Below are 24,875 nucleotides of genomic sequence, written 5' to 3' on the forward strand. Positions count from 1 at the left end.
GCCGATCATTTAAGGATGTTTATGTAAAGGACAGCAGTCCTTCCTCCCTCCAGAGGTTGGGGAGCACATTCACTGTCTGTCATAAAAAATTCAGCTTCCGGAGCTCAGTATTCCTCTCCTGTAACATAACCCATTATGTGGCCCTCGTGTGTCATCCGTGGGAACTGGGGCTCAGGGAAGTGTAAAAGAAGACGCTGGTACTCTGTTTCGCTGCTATGAGGAGCACAAGTCCTTTTGTCTATGACTGGAGTCTCATGCCTTCTGCCACATCCATGAAACTGTCAGGCTCTCCTGTTAGCGTGCAAATAGGATAAAATCACACACTGGTCAGAGTGCTTAATGGTTTCAGTTATGATGACAGGAAGCTGACAAGGGTATGCTTTTCTCAAAGGGGAAGATGAAAGCCTCATGGAGTGATTGATGGGATTTGAGGAAAATCCATGCAGATCAGTAGCTTGACATGTTGACCAAATCTTCAACCTGGCAATAAATGGTCGCCTTTGTATTGTGTGCTAATGAGGAGAAACTGGGAGATGACTAGACTGGCTCCTAACTACGTGTTTGTGTTTGAACACCGCTGCCAGACCCTGCTCTGGTGGTTCTGACTCCTCCCTGGGCAGGAGGACGTGCTCACTGGTTTGGTGGGCATGTGGTTCTGGCACTTCTCAAACAGTTAAAAGGATGGAAAGTCACAACCACAATGGGCAGAAAGCAGGCAGATTATTAGGACTTTGGCTGGTTCTCTTGGGAGATGAGGGGTTGGGACTCGTTAAAGCAGAAACAGCTGGGCAGCCTTGCTTCTCAGTTTCTCCCAACACTGTGTCACACAACCTCAGGTCTGTCGGGAGATGCCAGTAAAAGACTCAGGGTTTTTGCAGTGGGGCCTGGCTGCCATGAGGGAGGTCCGGCCCTCTCAGGGAGATTTCCCAGAGGCAGACAAACACCAGTGGGAAGACATTGGTGACACATTGACTAGTACTCGGACCTTTACTGCCCCAGAGTGGATTTCCAATGCTGATGAAGGTGACCCACCAGAGAATAAGAAACCCTAAAAGTCTGAGATAAATTGATGCCATTAGCCCCACTGCCTGGAAAATTCTCCCCTGGTCTTTCTGTTAAAACCACGTGAGATGTCATGACAGTGGAGCATCGAATACCCATAGTTAAGTCACACGCCGTGAAGTTGCTGCTGAGCAAGTCAGGCCTGAATCAGCCAGAATCTGCAAACGCCACGGTCCCAGCTGGAAAACAGTGTGGCTGAGACTGCTGAAATCAGTGATGTCAGTAACGGCCTTGCCACCTGATAAAGGGCTTCGTTACAGTGGACTGAAAACACTGGAAATGTAGTTAAGCCAGGAGCAGCCCCTGTGCCATTTGAATGGAAGGTGAATGTGCTTGTTTACTGGTGCAACACCTCTCCGTCTCTCTCTCTGCCCTTGACCCTCTTTCCTCTACTTTGACCCCAGTTGCTTTATGGAAAAATGTTTAGGGGTCTGTCTGTGCCCTCCCTGACTGCAGGCCATACACAGCCATCCTAGCATTCTGGGGGACTTTGGACAGGGGAGGACCTCAAACATTTTTGGTTCTCTTGGGTACAGCCAACTGAAGTCACCATCCTGTTCAGTCTTGCAAGAGTAGATGGTATCTGAGTTCAGCTGATAGGCTTTAGCCAAGCTTTGTGTAGTGGGGAAAGAAGTTAATGTGACTTCATGAGTGGACCCCATTGGGTCAGTTCCGTGTACTGTTACCATATATCTGGATGTGTAGTAGGAATCCATGTGTTATCACATGCCTCAAACTTCCCTATCTGTAAGTTTCAAGGAGGATTCTCCCAATCAGAAAGAACTGTGTGTAGATTGTAGTACATCTTTGGGGGTATGTAAGCTCCTCTGTAATTTGCCAGTAGTGGATGACTTAGTATTTAGAGTGCCCCTGCCCTCTGAAATCACAGCTTTCACTCCCTAGGTGGCATCCTGTTGGTAGGCATGTCAGAAGCCTCAGTCTCATGAGCCCTGTCTGTAATACCATCACCAGCAGGAGTGGTTGATTTACCCCCAACAAAATTGAGAGGTCTCCTTGCTGTGTAAAGGTTTTTAAGACTGTACACACAGATTCATGGTCCAGAATCCCTTATGCATTCAATAGTAACTTTTATCTCTTTAGCCCCCACATGAAAAAGGAATTCCAGGACTTTTTTGGGCTTTGGTTGTTGGAGACTGTGTGCCTCCCTTGGGCATTATTCTACTTGGCCCTTTATATAGGCCAGCTTGCAAATCAGCATCCTCGGAGGCCAGGTCTAACAGGTTGTGTTGGAAGCTGCCCAGCCGTCTGCAGCTGTCTTGGCTGCAGGTGCACCCCTTTGGAAAAGCAGCTAGCTATTATTAGCTTGTTCTTACCTTACTACCAAGCTCTTGTCGAAATTGAATGCCTGTCCCATGGAGGTCTTGTGACTCCCAGGCCTGATACTCTCATTTTGGAGTGGTGAATTTAGAATCAGCGACTAACCCGACGGGAAGGGCCCAACAGGCCTCAGCTGTTAAATGGAAATGCCGTATTGAAGAACTAGACGCCTGCCCAGTGGTGTGTTAGCTTTATGTGAAAAGTGGGTGGAATCTGTATCCCCACTCCTTTACCCTAAGCAGACCCCCTGGCTCAATGGGACCCTTGATTCAGAGTTGCTGAGATGCCAGGCCTGGTTCACTACTGGTTCAGTTGAGCTGAAAACTTGTGGTGTGTACTAAGGCCCTGCTGCTGTAGATCACCCTCATCACCAGCTGTTCAGATCAGAAAGTGGCTGCTCTGCTCATGAGGCGTAATTCAAGGCAGTGCCAGGCTCTGCTCAGTACTTTCTTGGTGAACCTCTTGAGATTTGGACTGACTTATGGGCTGTGGCTTGGCTTCCAGTCTGCCACTTGGGAAACTATGGGCTGTTTTGAGTCACTCATGTAGACAGACCCCCGCCCTGGTAAGTGCCTGCTCTCTGATGAGACCAACTGGAATCAAGCTGCTAGTTGAACCTGCATGATCCAGGTGTCATTGTACCAGACGCGACACATATCCACCATCACAGACTAGACTCACGGTAAAGGCTTTCATGTTTCTGGCGCACACGTGACCACTGCATGCCCAACTAATGATCCCTGCCAAAAGTTTACCTAGTTGCCTGACAGAGGGAAGCCCCATCACATGGGCCTTTGTCCCACCAACCGCCCTGGCAGGCTGATTATATGGGACCTTTGGGCCTTACTCAGAGCCAGTGGGTGCCTCCCCACTGTTGACACTTTAGGTTACGGTGTTGCTATTCTAGTCTGACCAGGTAACTCTGGCCATACCATAGTGACCTCTGAAATTAATCTGTGCATTCGTGTTCTCAGCTTCCCAGGCCGTTTGCATTCTGACAGTGGTGCACCTTTATCACAGATGCTGCTTAGTAACAGACCTACAGTTAAGGTATTCAGTGGGCCTTCCATGCTCCCTGCCTTCCACAGATGGCATGTGGCACCATGGAGCATTAGAGTAGCCTCCTCAGAAATCCATGCAAAAAGGTTTCTGACTCTGCCTCCTTCATCTCATCACCTCCTAGTCTACACATAGTGAAACAGTTTGGTCACTGAACCCAGCTTTCCCTGGGAAGGGATCGTTTCCTCTTAGCTGCTTCCTGGGCTGTGAATAGGACAAAAGTTGTGAGACATTTTATATACACCTATTTTGAAAATTCTGGACTCTGCCCTGATCATTCCTGGGTATCTGTTTTCCCATAACAGCACCCCCAGACTTCTCTGGGTGACAGCCCAGCCAATGGGGACTTAGGAAATTTGAAATTCATTCTGCTCTAGCCACTGAATGGTCTTGCTGGACTGATAGGAGGAGCCTAAATTATTAGGATAATGACCACTTAGTTTAGTCCTCCTGCTTACTGAGTTCCCAGTAGGGCCCACATTGGCCAACATGGAAGACGTAAAGAATCTGTGTAAGCTGCATAAAAATGCTCTCACTTCTCTTGCACCTGCCCCTTCCTTGCAAAGGTCTAGCTGTGGGTAAGGTATGATTGGCAAACAGGTGAAAATAGCTGCTGTAATGGGAACATGTGGTGGTGGAGAGAAGGCACCATGCCAGCCCCTGAGAAGAGAATGCTTTGCATGTCTGGAGGTACTGGGAAGGGAGGGACATTAATGATCCTTGTCTTTCAGAACCACCCCTGCAGTCTTCCTTAATAATGGAAAAGCCTTGGTGTGGTTCTCCTAAATTTTTGTAAGGGACTTAAGCGTAACTTTTGGATCTGCCATCCCTGCCCAAAACATTCCAATGATGAATTGGTGTATTCCTTGTAACTGTACTAAGTCCCATCAGAAGCAGTGTAGGATGGCTCCAGGTCCTGCACCTGCTACACAAAACACCTGTTAACACCTCCACTCTTAATAACCATCACTGCGGTTCCATGGGGCAGATGAATGTCACCTGGCTGGTTCACTAGACTGGATAAAGTTGGAGTGACTGCTCTTAGGCAGTCCCTCCAAAAACAAGGACAAGTCAATTATTTGAACTAAGCTGTATGGCTTAACCAGCTGGAAAGCTATGTTGTAGGCACTTTCAACCTATGCCCCCATGATAGAAGGGCCACTTGGGAGACCCTTTTCATCGTAAACAGCACTTTCCAGACCAACATGCACACCACTGGGACTGTATTTGTATGAAATCTAGAAGCATGTTTCCATCCCACAACTTGGCGACTTGCACCCTTGAGGGTGGTCCTTGAAGACCTTGAGGTATTTAAGGAAAAGCAACCAGTAGGTTGTAGAGCCCTCTTAAGGCTGTGGAGATGTCCAAAATGAGGCTTCCCCTTTTTATAATATTATTATTATTTTAGAGTGAGCACAGGCAGGGGAGAGAGGTGGAGGGGACAGAGAGAATCTTAAGCAGGCTCCATGCTCAGCACAGAGCCCGATATGAGGCTTGATCCCACAACCCTGGGCCCAAATCAAGGATGCTCAACTGACTGAGCCACCTAGGGCCCCCAAGGCTACCATTGGTTACTCAGAACAGGTTGCTGAAGGGATAATTGGCTTACTCTGTATATACATCCTGCAGACCATTAGCCCTACTCTTAGAGCCATAGAAAGGGCAGTAGGAAATTTGTCCCTGACTTTCTTTGAAATGAGCAGTAAAAACGCCTTGGCCCTGGGAGATATTCAAGCCAGCCTCAACTCACTGGCCAGGGTTGTGTATATGCTAGAATTGCTCTGGATTTCCTCCTTGTGGGCTAAGACAGAGCTCATGCAATTACTGTGCATTCTGTTATACCTGTATTAATGCCCCAGAGCAAGAGGAAAAATCAATTCAGAAACTTAAGGAAAAAGCCATCTGGCTTTCTGAGATAGATCCTGATAGTTTATGGGATTTGTTCAGCTAGCTGGGTCCAGGACACTGAAGGCATGGTTAAAGACAGGACTGCAGGGTAACTCATTTTGATTCTTAGAGTCCTGTGGATAATAGCTTTAATTAAATGTTGTGTAAGACAAATTGAATGGATTTGGTCCTGGCCTCTAATGGTCAGATTGATCACAGCAGCTGATGGAGTGGTATACTCAGGAAAATTTTCCAGAAGCCACGACACCCTGAATGTACAGGGTGATACTGTTGGGGGACAATTCTCTAGGGTGTCTTATATTTCCGTATGTCTTGGGAACAGAGACCGTGCATTTGTTCTGGGTGATCTTTTCAATAATGTTGGTAGAGCAAACAGTCTTGGAGACAAAGATAGTGTCTCCCTTCATACATTAGGGTAGATTTGCTTACAGCTTGGGATGATCAAGATAGGCCAGGCATTCCAACTGACTGTTAGAAAGATTTTGGTTCCCCAAGCTGAGAATTGCTCTCTCCTGTCTTGCAGCCCACTGGATGAGCATTTGTCACCTGGCCCTCTTTATGTTGTCCTGTAGGAATTGGGACTCAGGTAACTGGTGCAAGCAAATGCTGATATTCTGACAATTGCTGCTGCTCTGACTAATAATGTATTTATTTCTTCTCTGATGAATCTCGTGTTATACCAGCATCCATGAAAATGTCAAAAGCTAACTTGGCAGGTTGCAGATAGATAAAATTTCAGGTAAAAATTCTTCTTGGTTATTGGAGATCTGTTGCAAAAAATTCCTCCAGCTCTTGTTTCTCTGAAATTATCTTAAAATGTCTGCCTTTCTTTAAGCAGCTTTTACGAGTTTAATTCATGTACCAAACAGTTCACCTATTTAAATTGTACAGTGTGGTGGCTTCTTGTTTATACAGTGTTGCATCCATCACCAGAGTCAGTTTTAGAAATTTTCATCTCTTCAGAAAGAAACCCATGTCTGTTAGCTATCGCCTGCTTCTATCCCCACCTCCGTGGCTTCTCTGTCCACTGTTGCGCCCACCCCACCCCCCGCCGTCCACTCCTGTCCTAAGCAATCACAATTTGTTTTCTGTCTCTATAAAGTCATCTGTTCTGGACATTTCTTAGGTATGGAATCATATACGGTCTTTTGTGACTGGCTTCTTTGACTTTAACATAATGTTTTCAAGGTTCATCCATATTGTAGTATGTGATAAGTACTTTATTTCTTTTTATACCTGAATAATATTCCCTCATATAAACATATATATATACTATTTGGTTTATCCACTAATGAGTTAATGAACTTTTGGGTTGTTTATGCTATAAACATTTACATACAAGTTTCGTTGGGGACAAAAGTTGTCTTTCTCTTGGGTAGACACCTAAAAGTGGAATTGGTGGGTCGTGTGGTAACTCTGTATTTAACTTTTGTAGGATCTGACACATTGTTTTTACAAAATGACTGCAACGTTTTATATTCCCACATGCAGCATATGAGTTTCATTTCCTCTACATACTTGATAACACTTACCTTTTTTATGTAGCCACCCTTAGTGGGTATGAAGTGGTATCTTATTGTGGTTATGACATGCATTTCCCTGATGGCTAATGGTGTTGAACATCTTTTCATGTGCTTATTGGCCATTTGTATATCTTCTTTGGAGAAATATCTATTCAGGTCCTTTGCCATTGTTAAACAAGCTTATCTTTTTATTGTACTGAGCTATAAGACCTTTTGTATTCTCGATACAAGTCTCTTACCAGGTATAGTTTGCAAAACTTTTCTCCCATTCTGTGGGTTGTCTTTTTACTTACTTGGTGGTGTCCTTTGAAATACACAAGTTTTTCATTTTCATGTCCAGTTTATTCTTTCATTTCTTTTGCCTTTAGTGTCCTCAGAAACCATTGCCTAATCTAGGAGCACAATGATTTACACCAATGTAAGTCTACATTTACTTACACCAAGTAAACTCTTATTCTAAGAGTTTAATAATTGTAACTCCTATATAGATCTTTGATCCATTTGAATTAAATTTTTTATATGATGTGAGGTAGGAGTCCAACTTGATCTTTTGCATGTGGATATCTAGTTACCCAGCATTATTTGTTGAAGATCCACAAAGTTCTTTCCCTTCATTGAATAGTCTTGGCATCCTTGTAGGAAACCATTTAATCCTATATATAAGAGTTCATTTCTGGTTCTTTTCTGTTCCACTGGTCTCAATGTCTGTATGCAAGTTTCACACTATTTTGATTATTATAAATTTGTAATAAGTTTTGACATCCAGAAGTGTGAGTCTAACTTTGTTGTTGTTGTTTAATTTCTTTAATGTCTATTTATTTTTGAAGGAAAGAGACAGAGCATGAGTGGGGGAGGGGCAGAGAGAGAGGGAGACACAGAATCCAAAGCAGGCTCCAGGCTCCAAGCTGTCAGCACAGAGCCCGACGCGGGGCTTCAACTCACGAACCACGAGATCATGACCTGAGCTGAAGTCGGTCACTTAACCAACTGAGCCACCCAGACACCCCCTGTTGTTCTTGTTTTAAGATTGTTGTTCTTCCTTTTGAAGGGCTATTCTAAGTCCCTTGCAATTCCATATAGATTTTAGGATTAGCATGCCAATTTCTGCACAGAACTCAGCTGGAATTTTAGTAGAGGTTGCATTGAATCGTTAGGTCACTTTGGGAAATACAATAATAATACTATTGTCATGTATCCTGATCCATGAACATGCAATTTCTTGCCATTCAGTTAGGTCTTTAATTTCTTTCAACAGTGTTTTCTAAACTAAATATTTCTGTGTAATAGCCTTGGATCTTTTTTGTTAAATTTATTCCTAAGTATTTTTACTTTTTGATGCTATGGTAAATGGACCTGTTTTCTTTATATTTGGTTTGATCATTGCTGCTATATACAGTGGATTCAAAGTACTGTATACAATTTATATTTGTATATTGATTTTGTATCCTGTGATCTTGCTGAACTCGTTTGTTCTAATAGTTTTTATTGGACTCCTTAACATTATTCCATATAGACCACATCATTTGCAAATAGAGATAATTTTACTTCTTCCTTTTAAGTCTGGGTGCTTTTTTATTTCTTGCCTAATTAACTAGCTAGAACCCTAGTACAGTGTCACATAGAAGTGGCAAGAACAGACCTTCTTGTCTTGTTTTTGATCTTCACGGGGAAGGCACTCAGCCTTCTACTACCACTGTATGTGATGTTAGCTGTGTGGTTTTTGTAGATGCCCTTTATCAGGTGAAGGAAGTTTCTGCTATTTCTGGTTTCTTGAGTGTTTGTTGTGAGGAGGTATTGAATTTTCTCAAGTGCTTTTTCTGCATCTATTGAAGTGAGATGTGATTTTTTTCCTCTTTATTCTGTTGATATGTATTATCAATACATTGATACAATAATACATAATACAATATTTACATTAATTAACTGATTTTCAGATGGTAAATCAACCTTACATTTCTGGGATAAATCCTTCTTTACCATGATCTTTTGTAACATATTACTGGATTCAACTCTCTAATATTTTACTGAGGATTTTTGTGTCTACATGTATAAACCAGTATCTCTAGCTTTCTTTTCTCATTATGTCTTGGCTTTGGTATCAAGGTAATACTGGACTCATAGAATGAGTTGTGAAGTGTTCTCTCTTCTGATTATTGGAAGATTGGTCTTGATCTTTTCTTTAAAACTTGGTGGAATTCACCAGAGAAGTCATCTGGTCCTGTGCTTTTCTTTGTGGGGAGTTTTTTTGTTTGTTTTTGTTTTTTATTACAAACTATTATACAAATTCAATCTTTTTATTTGTTATAAATCTATTCAGATTTTTAAAGTCAGTTTCAGGAGTTTTTGTCTTTCCTGGAATTTGCTCCTTTCATCCTGTTATCCAAATTGTTGGCATACCATTGTTCGTGATATTATTATTATCTTGATTTCTGTACCTATTGGTAGTTCCTTCTTTCATTCCTGATTTTAGTAATTGGAGCATTCTCTTTTTCTTGATTAGTATAACTTAAGTTTGGTCAGTTTTGTTGATCTTTTAAAGGAAACTTGGTTTTGTTGGGTTTTTTTAATATTGCTTTTCTATTCTTTGTTCCATGAACTTGCACTCCAGTACTTATTTCCTTCCTTTTGCATGCTTCAGGTTTGGTTGGCTCTTTTTCCAGTGTCTAAAGGTGGATGGCTAGGTTATTGATTTGAAATTTTTCTTCTTTTTCAGTGTAGGCATTTACAACGATAAATTTTCCTCTTACCACTGTATGTTGTGTTTTTGTCTTAATTTATCTTGAGGTATTTTCTGATTTCCCTTGTGATTTCTTCGTTGTCCCACAGTGGTGAATTTCTCAAATGTTTCTGTTAATTTTCATTTTCACTCCATTTTATTGACGATAATACTTTGTATGTTTTCTTTCCCTTCTAATTTACTGAGGCTCATGGTATGAGCTAGCATATGGTCTCTGCTGGGGTATGTTCCATGTGTGCTTGAGAAGAATTTATGCTGTTGTTGGGTAGAGCATTCCCTGGATGTCTGCTAGATGTAGTTTATATATGGTAGTGTTTAGGACTTCTGTTTCCTTGTTGATCTTCTATTTACCCATTATTTAATGTGGGAATTGAAGTCTTTCCAACTCTTACTATTAAATTGTCATTTCTCGTTTCACTCTTGTCAGTTTTAACTTCGTGTATTTTGTTGGCTTTGTTATTAGGTATGCTTGTAACTGTTGTATATTTCTATATGTTAACATATACAACAATACAACTGCATGTGTATTGTCTTATACAATTGCTTTTTTTTTTTAATTTTTTTTTTTAACGTTTATTTATTTTTGAGACAGAGAGAGACAGAGCATGAGCAGGGGAGGGGCAGAGAGAGGGGGAGACACAGAATCTGAAACAGGCTCCAGGCTCTGAGCAGTCAGCACAGAGCCCGACGCGGGGCTTGAACTCACGGACCGCGAGATCATGACCTGAGCCGAAGTCAGACGCTTAACTGACCGAGCCACCCAAGTGCCCCTACAATTGCTTTTTAAGTCAGAAGAACGCAGACATTCCTTTTAAACTTTTAGAATTGTATAATTATCTTTACCAGCCCTCTTCAGTTTTTTTGTGTTTGAATTCTGGTTTATCTGCTTACAGCCTGAAGAACTTCCTTAGGTATTTTTTTGTAAAGCAGGTCTGCTAGTGATGAATTTTGTTTTTATTTATCTGGAAGTATCTTTATTTTGTTTTCATTTTGTGGGGAGGAGGTGGTTTGTAGACTTATTTTTTAGAGCAGTTTTAAGATTCACAGTAAAATTAAGCAGGAAGAGAACAGAGTGTTCCCATCTACTTCCTGCCCCTAGCAGGAACAACCTCCCCCACCATCATGGACATCCTGGAGCATAGTGGCGCATTTGTTACAATTGATGAACCTACAGCAACAATTCATATCACACAAAGTCCATAGTTTACATTAGGGTTCACTCTTGTTATCATACATTCTGTGGGTTTTGACAAATCTGTAATGACATTTTACCCACCATTAAAGTATGATAGAGAATAATTTCAGTGCTCTAAAAGTCTTCTGTGACCTGTTCATCCCTTCTTCCACACTAACCCTGACAAACCCTGATCTTTTTATAATCTGTGTAGTTTTACCTTTTCCAGAATGTGGTATGTCGGAATCACACAGTATGTACCCTTTTCTGTTCTCATTTTTGAAAGATAGTGTTGCTGGATATAGGTTTCTTAGTTGACCTTGTTTTCTTTTAGTACCTTGAATGTTTTCCCACTGCCTTTTGCCTCCATTATTTCTGATAAGTTAATCTTGTTATAATTCCCTTGTAACTGAGGAGTTATTTTCCTCTTCCTGCTTCCAGATTTTCTCTTTGCTTGACTTGGGTATTGTGACCATGCTGTGTATTTCTGGATCTCTGCTTTTATCCTCCTTGGAGTTTGTTGAGGTTCCTGGTGGTGTAGGTTAGTGTTTTTCAATAAACTTGGGAAGTTCTCAGCCATTTTTTCAAGTATTTTTCTGCTCCTCTCCTTGTATCCCATTGCACATCTATTGGTGTACATATGCATGTCTCACATTTCTCTGTGGTTCTGTTTTCTTCATTCTATTTTCTCTCTGGTCTTTGTATCGCATAATCTCTATCCGTCTTTTTTTCCCACTTGATTGATTCTTCTGCCAATTCAAAGCTGTTGAGCACCCATAATTAAAAACTTTTTCCTTCTAGCTGTTGTACAGTGCAACTCCAGAATTTCCCTTTTGTTCTTTTTGCAGTTCTGGTTCATTAATGATATTTTTGATGTAATATTGTCTTCATTTGACTTCCTTAAGCATGGTGCCCTTATTTGAAGTCTTTGTTCACTATACCTGCCATCCCTCCCTCTCACAAGTAGTTCCTGTTGTCTGTTTTCCCCCTATGTATGCCTCACTGGTGCTTTTGTCTTTTCATGTTTTGTAATTTTTTTTTTTTTTTTTGAAAACTGGACATTTCAGGTTCTATAATGGCAGCAGTTCTGGATGCTGGTTCCTCTCCCCCCCGCCCCCCGAGACTTCTTGTTGTTGCTATTTGCTTGGTTGTTTTGTGACTTGGCTAGACTGTTTTAGTGAAATCTGTTACCCCTACTCTGAAGTCTTCAATAGGACTCCCCAACAGGCACAGTCTTGGGCAAGTGCATAGTTATCCTGGGATAACATGGGTTTAGTGGGGCTCTCTGGCCATCTCCTTTCCTGATTCTCCAAGCTGCTAGCTTTATTTGGTGTTAGACCTAGCATGATAGACTCCACTGATTACTGGCTGGTCTGTCTATTGTTTTTGTACAGTGCCTGGTGCATTAATTGTTCAGTAGTCTGATCCAATTAAATTTGGCAGGTACGGTGTTTTTTTTTTTTAATTTTTTTTTTAACGTTTATTTGTTTTTGAGACAGAAAGAGACAGAGCATGAACAGGGGAGGGGCAGAGAGAGAGGGAGACACAGAATCGGAAACAGGCTCCAGGCTCTGAGCTGTCAGCACAGAGCCCGACGCAGGGCTCGAACTCACGGACCGTGAGATCAGGACCTGAGCCGAAGTTGGATGCTTAACCGACCAAGCCACCCAGGTGCCCCCGGCAGGTATAGTTTTTGAGGCCAGTCTTTGACATTTGTTCTTATCCTGGGAGGGCTCTTAGCTGGATTTCTCTGGTGACTAGGAGAGTTATAGTTTAGCTTGTTGCTTTGCATTATCATTTTCAAGAGCATCCTTGGGTTCAAATGTACCCATACTCTGTTTCAAACAAAGTCAGTTGTTTTGGGGAATAGCTCTCCTATGGATCACCTCTCCCCTCAGGGCAAAATCTCTGAACCACGTGCCTGGCTGCTGGGTAGAGTGGTAGCCGCTGGTCTTCTCAGCTTGCTTCTCCCAATATAGAGCCTCTCCCCTCAGAGTGACTTGGGGCAAAATTGGTCAAAGTCCCCAGTAGTTTTGCCCTGCTACTCCTGGGGTAGAGCCTCCTTATGAATAGGGGGTAAGGGAGAGGAAATGAGTCCCTGACCTGTCAGTCATACTCAGTCATACTCATCAGGGGTCTTTACCCCTTCTCCTTCAGGAGAGGAGAAATCCTGGTGGCCTGTCTCTCCTAGTGACATGATAAGCCTTGACTGGGAGCTAAGAGGGAGAGAGAGCCTGTATTCTTGGTCTTCCAGAGCTCCCAGTGAGCTCCTGTCACACTGAACTGGAAGGTAGATGGGGAAGGAGGTGGGTCATGGCTCACATGTCATAAACTTTCTCTGTTCTTATTAGTTAGTAGATTTAGTTGAATAAATGTTCCTCCATTTGCTCCATGGCTTTAGGACAATTTCCAGAGACTTTAGGATTTTGTGATTTTTTTTTCTTTCTTTTTTCTTTTTTTATAGTAGTGTTCACGAGCTTTGCTTGTTTGGTTGGAGAGGGTGTTTACAGAGCTCCTTATTTATTCTGCTATCCCAGAAAGGGAACTCTACGTTTGCTTTTGAAGCATATTTTTTTAGATCTAGAATTCTAAGTTAACAGGATTTTCCCTTCAGTGCTTTGCCTCCTGGCCCCCATTGTTGTGGTCCTGTCTGTAATGTCTCCTGTCCTCTACTCACTGGCTGGCTGGTGGTGTCCTTATCTTGGTTCGTTTAGGTTTGACTATGGTGTTCATTGGTATGGTTTATCCTTAACACTGCTTTCCTTCAAGAATCTGGAGTTTTGATACATGCTAGGCAGAGGATGCCTCTGTGGCCAGCCCCCAATAAAAAATCCCAGGCAGGAAGTCCTTAATGAGCTTCTCTGGTAGACAGCATTTTGCATGTGCTATGACATCTTGTGGCTGGAGGAACGGAGCTCATCCTGTCAGAGTCCCCTGGGAGAGGACCTTGCAGGCTCGTGTTTGGTTTCTCTCAGACTTGCCTGCACACACTTTTCCCTTTGCTCATTGTGCTTAGTGTCCTCCCGCTGTATTAAGCCACAGCCGTGAGAGAGACTGCACGCTGAGTCCTGGGAGTTCTCCCAGTGAATCCCCAAACCTAGCGCCTCCAACACACCAATTGTTGTTCTCCACGAGCCTGGTATGGTAGTCCAGGAGCACGCCTGGGATTTGAGGGGGGTTATAAAGTTGTTTGGGGGGCTCCCCCTTCTGTGGGGCCCTCCTGTCTGTGATCTCTCTGTCGATCCCTGACTCTGCCCTCTGACGTCAAAGCCTGGAAGACTGTACTTTCTGCCTGAGTCCTGCCAGCTGCCTGGGGAGTGCAGAAGCCCTTGGCTTCTCTTGTTTGAAGGGTCCCATCCCCTCAGTTTCTACCGGCTTTTGGTTTCTTTACAGTGTTTTTCAAATATTTATGTTTATATTATTCCTTTATTTCTGGCAGTGGAACTGTCTGCCTGTGTTTTTAATAGTTAGCAAATGTTCTTAGTAATTCAGGCAACTTTTCCTATTCTTAATAGTAAACACAACTTTTCAAATGGCTGGTGACACACTCCTCTCCCTCATTTAAAGAGCTGTTGCTAATATTGCACTGTATGTCAACTAACTAGAACTTAAATTTAAATAAAAATGTGAAGAGAAGAAAAAATAAAAAGCCGTTGCTTTTCAAAGGCCCACTAGAACTCTTTGATAAAAGCAGGGGTTTTGTTTATTCATTTTTTCCATAGTGATGCTGTTGTTTCGAATTTCCCAGCCTTTGGTGTAAGACCCAAGCCTGAGAAAAGCTCTCAGCATCTCTTGTGGTGTCAGAGTTATCCTGGCAGCCTGTTCCACTGTTCTGGGAGGAATCACAGCAAGTATCAGCAAGCAACAGCATCTTGCTGACAGGGTTGTCGACGATGATACAATGTGCCAAATTTTTCCTACTGTGATTGTTTTGCAACTTAGGTCTTTTCTTGTAAGCTGATATATTTGCATGCCTTGCCCTGATACATTTTCTAGGCCGTTTGGCATTTAAATGTAACAGCAGCAGTTACTCTTTCTTCCTACTCTTCCTGAGTTCTTTAACCAGTTTGGACTTCTCTGTGGGTTTTTGTTTCCTGTGTTGGTGAACCTTTTGTCCATCCTTTTCTGGCTTCTGCAACCTGGTAGCACATTTCAGCTCATTCCTGGAGCCACAGCTATCAGGATGTGCTCCGAGGTAGGTGAAGTGTGTTCAGTGTTTGGAATGATCCTTTTTGGTTAATTTCACTGCTCTGCAAACCATCAGGGGACATTGTAATGTTAAGGAAAGCCTTGCTCTACTTGTGTCACATCTTGGCTTTTTAGGTTGAGTTTTAGAAGGAAATCCTAACGAAAAGAACTTTGGTGAGTTTACTATGACACAGGTAATCAAAGAAGGCTATTGTGATTTGGATTTGCCAGAATTTTGCTGCACATGTGATTGTGCGTAACATAGCAAAACAATCTAAGTAATTTGGATGCGATTTTCATGGCTTTCTTCATTTTGTCTTGGTTTTTAAGAATCTATAATAGAACTTCTATACTGATGTAATGTTTGTTTTACATAAAATTCTTTGCACTGAAATTCTGTAACTAGAAGTGGATACTTGAGCATATACTGTGAGAAACACTGTTCATTGATAATAGTTTTCAGAAACAGTTATGTTTGCAGGGAGGGGAAGGACTCACACAGAAGGGACTGAAAATCTGAAGGAAGATTTATTTATGTGTTTCTCTTGTGATCAAGGTTTTCCTCCCTTGCCACCATAAAAGCACTCTGGAAATTATCTTAGGCTTAATATTACAGTAAGTTTTTTTTCAAATCCAGGCAATGCCTTTTTCTGGGGACTATTTTAGCCACTCAGATTAGGAATCAGCAGGACTTTACCTTTCAAAGGGGGAAGAAGGACATCTGTCCCTGAATGAAGAGGAGAAGGTGTCACGTACCCAGTTTAGTGTGAGATTGGTATTAGAAGACTGTGGTGGTCACTGGCCCAAACCTCCCTCTCCTGAGTCTAGTGCCCAGAGTGACGCTTCTAGACCTGCCACTTAAAAGGCATGGTTGCCGGCCCCTTGTCACCCACGCGTCTTGTCAGTTTGCAAACCATGTTCCCCCGTGAGAATTAGTAGGACTGCAAGTCTGCAACCTGAATGTCCTATGTCCCGTGGCTTTCTCACAGTCTAACATAAGGGTCAGCAAACTATGACTTGGCAGGTTAACTTGAAGAATCATTTTTACATGTATCAATAGTTGAAAAAAACCAAAAGTTTAATATTTCATGACACATGAAAATTACAAAATTCTAACTTTAGTGTCCGTAAATAGAATTGTTTTGTTTTTAATGTCTCCTCATTTACATGCTGCTTGTGGCTGTTTTTGTGCTGCGGCAGCAGAGTTCAGTGGTTGGGAGCCCATATGGTCTGTGTGGGCCTGAAGTTTGCCATCCCCCAGTCTGACGTGCCCCCTCTTACTGCCTCCCTTCAGTGTCTAAACAAAGTCCGGCCACTGAGTATACTTGAAACAGCACATTCAGCACCGCAGCCACTGGGAGGGGGGCAGGCCGGTGGGGGACTGGCAAGCACAGGCTCGATTGCGGCCCTAGAGAGGAGACACCAGGGATGCAAGGAGAGGAGGGGCAGGAGTCTCATCCTGCATCACTAGACGCCCCCCCCCTTCAGCTTTAAGGAAAAGGGGCTGCTCTGGTGTAATGGACACTTGACCCTTGAACGACATGGCTTTGAACTGCGTGCAGATTTTTCCCAATAAATACAGAACTGTAGTGTATTTTCTTCTTCTTAGGACTTTCTTAACACTCTCTTTTCTTAACTCTCTTCTTAACTTTCTTAACTCTTCTCTGGTTTATTGTAAGAATAGGGTGCAGAATGCACACACAGAGTATGTGTTAATCGGCAGTATATGTTACTGGTAAGCCTGCCAGTCATCAGTAGGCTATGAGTACTTAACTTTCTGAAGAGCCAAACATTATATGCAGATTTTTTGCTGCCTTAGAGACGGGGGGTCAGTGCCCCTAACTCCTGTGTTGTTCAAGGGTCAGCTGTACTTCATGCTTCTGGGACGGAAATTGAGTTAAAGAAAATAAGTATTAAAATGTAGTTTTCTCTTAAGAGACAATCTCTTTACCCCTTGTCTTAAAAACTTCTAAGCTATTTCTGCTGTGAAATTGATTTGTGTAGAATTTTCCAGAAATGTGTCTTTTACTTATATGGAAGTACTTAAGCCTTTATACATAACTTTTGGCAAGCAAAGGAGCAGGAAGAGAATTACTTTCAAAGCTTTCCATGCTATCTTGTGGACTGTGTGGACTTACATATGCAGATCGGACATTAGTTATTAGTTAATAATCTACAGAGATGATTAGTTATCTCTGTGGAGATTTGTTAGGCATGAAATCTGCCACCTGCTGAAACAAGTCATTTCTTTACCCTTAATCCTTTTTGCACAGAAGCAATAATGTGTATTTAATGTTAGGCTTTTCTGTAGTTAGGTGCTTTAATTCCCTATATCCCAGGTAGACATTGGAGAGCTCTTTGTGGGGGGGGCTGTTTAAGAGTAGGGGAAATGATGGGTAAGGTACTCTCCCATTCTCCAAAGGTGTCTATAGTGGTACTCTAAATTAGCCTCTGTTATTTTGGAATGTTGGAGAACTAGATATACCTTTGTGTCATCTGACCTGACCTGTAACTTTGCCAGAAATTTATTGATGTTCTTGGTAATTGATGGCTTAGACTTTGCATCCTTAATTAAAGAGCTGCTCTATGGCTGTAGCCTCTCCCTACAAGGTACAAAGATGCGTGCTGCCCCTGGGGAAGCAGGCTGATGGTTTTTATGCTGACCAGAGAGGTTACAACAGATTCTCAGTGTTTCCTCAATAACATGGGAGATGTTATGTCAAATATATTCATTTATGCAAGCCATAGAAGATCACCCATTTATACTTAAGAATGTTAAGGTACTGAGGCACCTGGATGGCTCAGTCACTTGAGCATTCAGCTCAAGTCATGATACCAGGGTTGTGAAATCAAGCCCCGCAGTGAGGTCCGTGCTGAGTGGAGCCTGCTTAAAATTCTCTCTGACTCCCTCTACCCCTTCCCCACTTGCTCACACATGCTGTCTTTCTAAAACAAATCAAAACAAAATTAAATTAAAATAAAGAATGTTAAGGTAGTAGAATTGGTTACAATAATAACTGTCTTTCATGACAGATTCATAAATTTGTGTGAATTCATACGCTAGATATGGATGTATTGGGGTGCTGAGTGGCTTGGTCGGTTGAGCGTCCAACTCAGTTTCGGCTCAGGTCATGATCCCAGGGTCATGAGATCGAGCCCCACATTGGGCTCCATGCTGAGTGTGGAACCTGCTTAAGATTCTCTATCTCCCTCTCCCTCATTCATGCTTGTGTGCTACCACCCCCCCCCTCAAAAATAAAAAATATAAATAAAAGAAAAAAAGATATGAGATGTATTGACCATCAAATTCCAGGATTAACAGCATTTTCCTTTGAAGGTGTTAGCATAAAATTAGTTCAGACCAAAATTTGAAAGTAAATAACTGACTGTTCCAGACCGTTTTGTTACCGGTAGAGCATCACATTGTCTGTTGACCTTTTTTTCAGTTTTAACCAAGTGCTTCTAATGCTGCTTCCAATGCTGACTGTGTTTCCTCAGCCCTGGGCCCTTGGTAGCTACCTGCATTTAGCACAGCCAAGCTAGTGTGTGAGTGTCTGCCATCGGTACCCTAAGGATGACCAGGCAGAAGGCTGTAGGTGACAAATCCTGTGCCAGTTGTAACTGAAAACCAACTCAGGTGGTCCAGGTTTCATGTAAAAATTTTTAAAAGAGCCCCCTTTGAATCACAGAAAAATAAGCTACCTAATGTACCTCCATATATTCTGGGCATAAAGTTTTAGCATTTTGTCTGACTTGATTTTAGCAAAACTGCTAAAATCCCAAATGTTCTGTTCCTGATTTTCAGATGGTTCGGCATGGGGAAGAGAAGGTTGTTTTCCTTATCCGTTGTGTTTTTTATTGTTTTTGATGCTTCCTTATTAACTCTGTGCTTTTTTTCAGATGGTATGTTTACACTTCTTTCTTTTCTGTTGACAAACAGGTTGAAAGGATTGTTGACAAAAGGAAAAATAAAAAAGGGAAGACAGAATATCTGGTTCGGTGGAAAGGCTATGACAGTGAGGATGACACCTGGGAACCAGAGCAGCACCTTGTGAACTGTGAGGAGTACATCCACGATTTTAACAGACGCCACACTGAAAAGCAGAAAGAAAGCACACTACCCAGAACAAACAGGACCTCTCCAAACAATGCCAGGAAACAGATCTCCAGATCCACCAACAGCAACTTTTCCAAGACCTCTCCTAAGTCACTAGTGATTGGCAAAGACCACGAGTCCAAAAACAGTCAGCTGTTTGCTGCCAGCCAGAAGTTCAGGAGAAACACAGCTCCATCTCTCTCAAACCGGAAGAATATGGACCTGGCAAAATCAGGTATAAAGATACTTGTGCCTAAGAGCCCCATTAAGAGCAGGACCGCAGTGGACGGCTTTCAGAATGAGAGCCCTGAGAAACTGGACCCCGTCGAACAGGGTCAGGAGGACACAGTAGCACCAGAAGTGGCCGCCGAAAAGCCAGTCGGAGCTTTACTGGGCCCTGGTGCAGAGCGAGCTAGAATGGGGAGCAGGCCACGAATACATCCATTAGTGCCTCAGGTGTCTGGCCCTGTGACTGCGGCCATGGCCACGGGATTAGCTGTTAACGGAAAAGGTGAGTGTCCAGGTGAGCTGCTCAGTGGGCAGCGTCCCTGTCGATGGCCACGGGCTGTTACTCAGCATGCTGGTGACTTTTTCAAGGTGTGTAGGTGCTCCTTCCATACATGCTGGTCCTGGTCCGGAGAGCAGGCCGATGAAAATCTGGGGAACCTGCAGTCTGTTTCTAACAGACATGCCCTGGAACTGTGAGAGGTGCCACAGCCTCTTTCCTCACTTGAAGCCTTTAGCATTTATGTTTTAAATCGGCTCTCGCTATGTGTTCAGTGTGCATCCACAAACCGTACCACCATTTAAAAGGCATCTTGCTCTAAATCGGTTATGCTCGGTAGTTTTCCTTTATAACAAGTTTGTTTGTGAACATTTATGCATCTCAGACACTGAGTCTCATGTTCAGGGTCCGTCTGAATTTTCTGAGTGTGACCTGTATTGGGTCATGATCCTTAGATTGGAAGTCATGATCCTTATTTTGCTAACCCATCTACATAACCAGCAATTTCTTTCAGTGGAAGTACAATGTACCTTCGGGATTTGGGCTTTTGTTCTCTGTAATGGTCAACTGTTCGGATCCCACTGTCCCTTTTACAGAATAGGAGTCTGTTCAATTGGGGTGGTATTTCCTGTTTTGTTTCCACTCCTGCTCTTGGATTCTGCAGCTTAGTTGGTTGAACCATGGCCTCCCCAGCTTCTCAGACGGTGCAGGTGGGATTATCACGGACAGCTTCCATCCCCTTTGCTTCCCCCATGCCTCATCTAGCCACCCATCATTATAGAATTCTGTTACGGGTTTCTCTACTGTAAGCCCCACTAGCTTTCCCTTACTTGGGGCCCTGGTTACTTCTTACCTGCCGTAGCTTTCTCACAGGTCTCCCTGCTTCCTGCCTTTTGACAGTTCCCATCCATTTTCTATAATTCTTGGATGGGAGGAGCATCCCCGCCACCAGTCTGACCACACCACCGTTGCTGTAGTTCGCAAGCGTGCTCCTGAGTCTCTGCTTGGCCCGCACTGCCCTCTCAGCTCCCTCTCTCCACGTCGGCACTCCTGCTGTCCTCTGCCAGGAGCATCATACCTCCCCTGTTCCTCAGTCACCCCGGGACCTCCCACTATGCCTCTGATGCAGGGCCCACCTGCTTTTGTGTCCTCTGGTCTCCTATGCTGCCCGCGCCCTCTGTGTAGCAGAACTGTGATCATGTCTATCTGCCTGTCTCCCCCAACTCACCCTTAGTAGAATGAAAGAAAGCGAGAGGGAAGCTTATTTCCCTCCAAAGAGAAATGCTCACCTGAGATGCCACTCTAACCATCTTGCTGTGGTGCATCAAAAAGTTTTGGCTTAGACGTTTGTGTAGCAATGAGGAAACGGAAATCCAGGGGTTCCCTTGGGGCAGTAAATTGCCATCTTGCTAGTGTCTTTCAGATAACACACTTTACCCAAATGCTGCTTTTCTTCCTTGCTCCAGGAGTTTTGCCCTCGCCTGGAACTTGTATGAGCTTATTTACCGAGCTGACTTCCTGAACTGTTGGCCTGCTCATAGACCCGGTTTTCTTTTACGTTGTTGTAAATGAAGGATCGTAGAGGTTCAGAGGCAGAAGAGACTTTTATCAGCCATCTGATTGCATGCTGCTTGTCACAGAGAGGGGAGCTGAGTCCAAGGAGATTGTGATGTTCAGAGAGAACTGAAGGCAGAGATAGAATCAGAACATGTTTCTTAATTCCTACTCCTGTGTTCTCACCATTTCTTGCTGCCTCCACTAGACTGGGAACATAGACTTCTCTATTGATTACTCAGGGCCAAGCACCCTGCTGGGCTCTTATCTAGCAGATAAGGGCAGGGCTTGGCAACCAGCCCACTTGCCTTTTCCATGTGGCCTGCAAGCTAAGAATGGTTTTTACACTTTCTAATGTTTGGGAAAATCAAGAGGAATAATATTTAATGCCATGTGAAAACATAAATCAAAATTTTTGTGTCCATAAATAAAGTTTTATTGGAACACAGCCACATTTCATTCATTCACTTATGGTCTGTGGCACTTACGGTCAAGGACAGAGTTGAATCATTATGACAGAGACTGTATGGCCTGCAAAGCTGAAAAAATTGACAGTCTGGCTCTTTACAGAAAAAGTTTGCTAAGTCTTGCTCTAGGAAGTCACAGTCCTAGGGCAGTATTTTTGGAAAGTAAAGGGATACAAAAGACTTTAGAAGATCTGTGGTTCCCCTTTATCCACAAAAGTTGTGTGTACATTCATTTTTACGGGTGATGGGGCGTGATTTTCAAAACTTTTTGACCCTTTAAGTTTCCACGTTCTGTTTTTACCACAGTTACGCAAGCTTGGCTCCCCTCAGCAAAGCCTTCAGTTTTGTATAAAACGAGGATATTGGGTTCAGTTTAAATAAGGAGTTAGTGACTTCCTTTTTATTACTATTCCCATGTCAAAAAATTTTTAAATGTCCATAAAGGTGGCTTTGGTTAAAACCACCATGGATATGTAAGCATAAAATCTCAAATTATTTTATCTTGTTCTGTGAAGGTAGGCAGGTTGATTGGGACGGGAGTAACACTGTATTTCCAAGGCCCTCATGACCTCCTTTCTCTCCTGACCCTGAGTCCTATATACTGTTGAGAACACTTAGACCAGAGAAAGAATAGAAGCCGCTCGGGAATGTTTTTAGAACAGTGGTAAATGACATCCCCAATGGCCATGGTCTAAATCAGGCTTGAAGATTAAAAGGGAAAAGAACCATCTCCTCCTCCCTCCACAGCCTACTGTTGGAGTGTCCTTTCTGAGCGAAGCATGATGGCAAAAAGCAAGTGGTGTCCTAGACAGCATGGCCACCTACAGACAGGTGCTCGGGTGGATGAGTGCCTCTGCTTCTCTTCACCCTTCTCCTTTGCAGAAAGATGCTTTTGTTCCCTCCTCTGGCGAGTAGGCTCCAAGAAGGGATCTGGTTTTGCCAGGGCTGAATCCTCCCATGTCCTGAGCAGTGCCTGTTCGTAGCACATGCTGCCGGTGTTTGTCAGGGAACGAGTCCAGTAGAAGGGGTACTCATGGAAGACAAAGATAGTATAGTGAGTTCTTGGTAGCCCTGTCGCCAGATCACACTAGATGTGAGGGAAGACATGCTATTGAAATGACAGGGTACAGAGGCCAGAAGCACAGAAACATCCCAGAAAACCTCTTACTCGCCCTTGAGGCGTTTCTTTCCTGAGAGAGCAGTACTGAAGCCACATCAGCTTGCTGGTCTACACTCATAATCTCTTAAAGTCGTTGTTTGTTTTTACTTTCCACATTAATTTTAGAGCTACATGAGAAAACTGATTTGTTTTTTTAAAACTAATGGAAGTAGATACTCATGGAGTCACTGGGGAATGAATCATCTCTTATTCAAAACATTAATCATGTGTGTATGAGGGATATTTTTTGCCACCAAACACAACAGATATTTAAATATCTGTTAACCAAAAGAGTAAATGTTTCTGGAGAATTTTAACACACACAATTACTTTTACAAAATAGCCATATGTATATGTGGCTTGTAACTTTTAAGTGTGAAACAGGTTTAAAAGATGACTATATTGCTTCACTCAGAAATATGAAAAAATCTTAAATTTAGGTGATGTGGCTGCCTTCTTTCTATTCTTTGTTAATGATAGTATTTTCTTGGTCTTTTAATTGCCTAACGAATTAATCCTACAAAAGAAGCAATTGCTTTTATAAACTGGATTATTGTTACTTTGTTCTTTTGTGAATTCAGATGTATAACTGATCATCATTGTACATTTGAGAAAATACTGTTAGCACACATTTTAAAAAATGACATCTAAACCTGATCAGTGTAATTGCGTAGAGTTGATGGATATGAAGTCGGAGCCAACAGATTCAGGAGGAAAGTGGGGAAATACCTTAACATGCCTCAAGTCTTTTATTCTGTGAGCATTTCTATTGAAGGAGGCTCCCAGGAGCAGTTGTTTAGGAAAATATGGCTTCTTCTGAGGAGCTGGAGTGTAAGTTCCTCTCAATAAGAATATGAAGCCTGATGATCTATCTCCCTTCTCTGTCATTATCAGGGAAGATGTTGTACCAAATCAATAGCTCCACCCTTGGAAGAGGCCCCCGGTCCCCCAGGGCCATTTGCAATTTCTGTGCTGAGATTGGAATTTAACTCAGAGAAAGGGAAGAAATCAGGAGACCGGTGGCAGAAAACCGCTCAGCAGGGCCTCAATAGGACATGTCTACTCAGAAAGCAAAGGCTAAACATTAAAAATGTGCAACCATTTGCGATCGACACAGAGCCAAGGCCTTTCAATGAACGGGTACTTTCGTTTGCCAGTTGTCTGGTGAGTCAGGCCCTTTCCATGGACCCATGGAAAGGGTCTGACTTTGGAGATCGGTTGATTGATCAGAGTTCCGTGTTGTGTGAAGTACATCCAGACACATCATCTACTATTGCCAATTTGGATTTCATTGAAATGGGGCAGACACTTTGGGACTTACAAATCTGAGTGCACAGTCCTGGAATTTTTTCATTTTTCCCATTTTCTCATTTACACCTAATTTGACCGCTGTTTTCACATAGAGCCTTTCCAGGACATTAGACATAGACATCAGCTCACCTTTTGTAATCCTGTCTCCTATCTTACGTAAAAATGAATTGAATATGCCAAGTTCAACTGGACTAAGAAGTTTCAGGGATCAACCCAGCCAGCTCTGGACCAGCACACATCCCAGCAAGAGCAGCCGAGACCCACCTGCCCAGCGTCTGTGCTGCTGGGGAGACTTCCCCTCCCCCTGCACTTGCAGGGTTTTATGGTATGTTCAAGGACAGTTAGGACTTGGGGCAAGGGTGACCCAGCAAACATACTTCAGAGCCCTTGTGACTGTTTAGTGTTTGCTCTTCATTTCCACTTTCTTATGTTTTCCTATACCAGTGATTCTCAAAGTGTGGTGCCCAGCATCTGGGTGACCTGTTAGAAATGCTCATCCCTGAACCCCCGCCACACCTCCCGAACTAGAATCTCGGCTGGGTCCAGCAGTCTGTTTCCCGAGCCCTCCAGGTGGCTTTGGTGCTCGCCAAAGTTCCACAACTACCTTCCCTGTACCGTGCTTTCTTTTAAGTTTGGTTTTTATGGAGGAAGATGGGAAATAAAAATACACAACTAATTTCTTCTGTTTATGATATATTTTAGATTCTGTATAGTTAGATTCCTGTTCTCTCGTGAGGTTGCTTATTAGCCTTATATATCTTGATTTGAAATTGTCTTTAGACTTTTGTTACTCT

General features: G+C 42.9%; 1 protein-coding gene across 3 annotated transcripts in view; it reads left to right on the forward strand.

Annotated features, from left to right (window-relative positions):
- CDYL (chromodomain Y like) overlaps nucleotides 1-24,875 on the forward strand; it is a 184,095-nt gene that overhangs the window by 91,539 nt on the left and 67,681 nt on the right. For 2 of the 3 annotated variants that reach the window (XM_047102187.1, XM_047102189.1), the window contains exon 2: nucleotides 18,930-19,596. In XM_047102187.1, the coding sequence (XP_046958143.1) occupies nucleotides 18,930-19,596 (667 nt within the window). Of the gene's footprint in view, nucleotides 1-7,267; nucleotides 7,309-18,929; nucleotides 19,597-24,875 lie in introns of those variants that run through there. The other variant, XM_047102188.1, reaches the window with a different exon arrangement.

The sequence above is a fragment of the Lynx rufus genome, unplaced genomic scaffold (assembly GCF_022079265.1).
Source record: "Lynx rufus isolate CCGP_SWC_20201006 ecotype Redwood Valley unplaced genomic scaffold, mLynRuf1.p SCAF_6, whole genome shotgun sequence".
Lineage (NCBI taxonomy): Eukaryota > Metazoa > Chordata > Mammalia > Carnivora > Felidae > Lynx > Lynx rufus.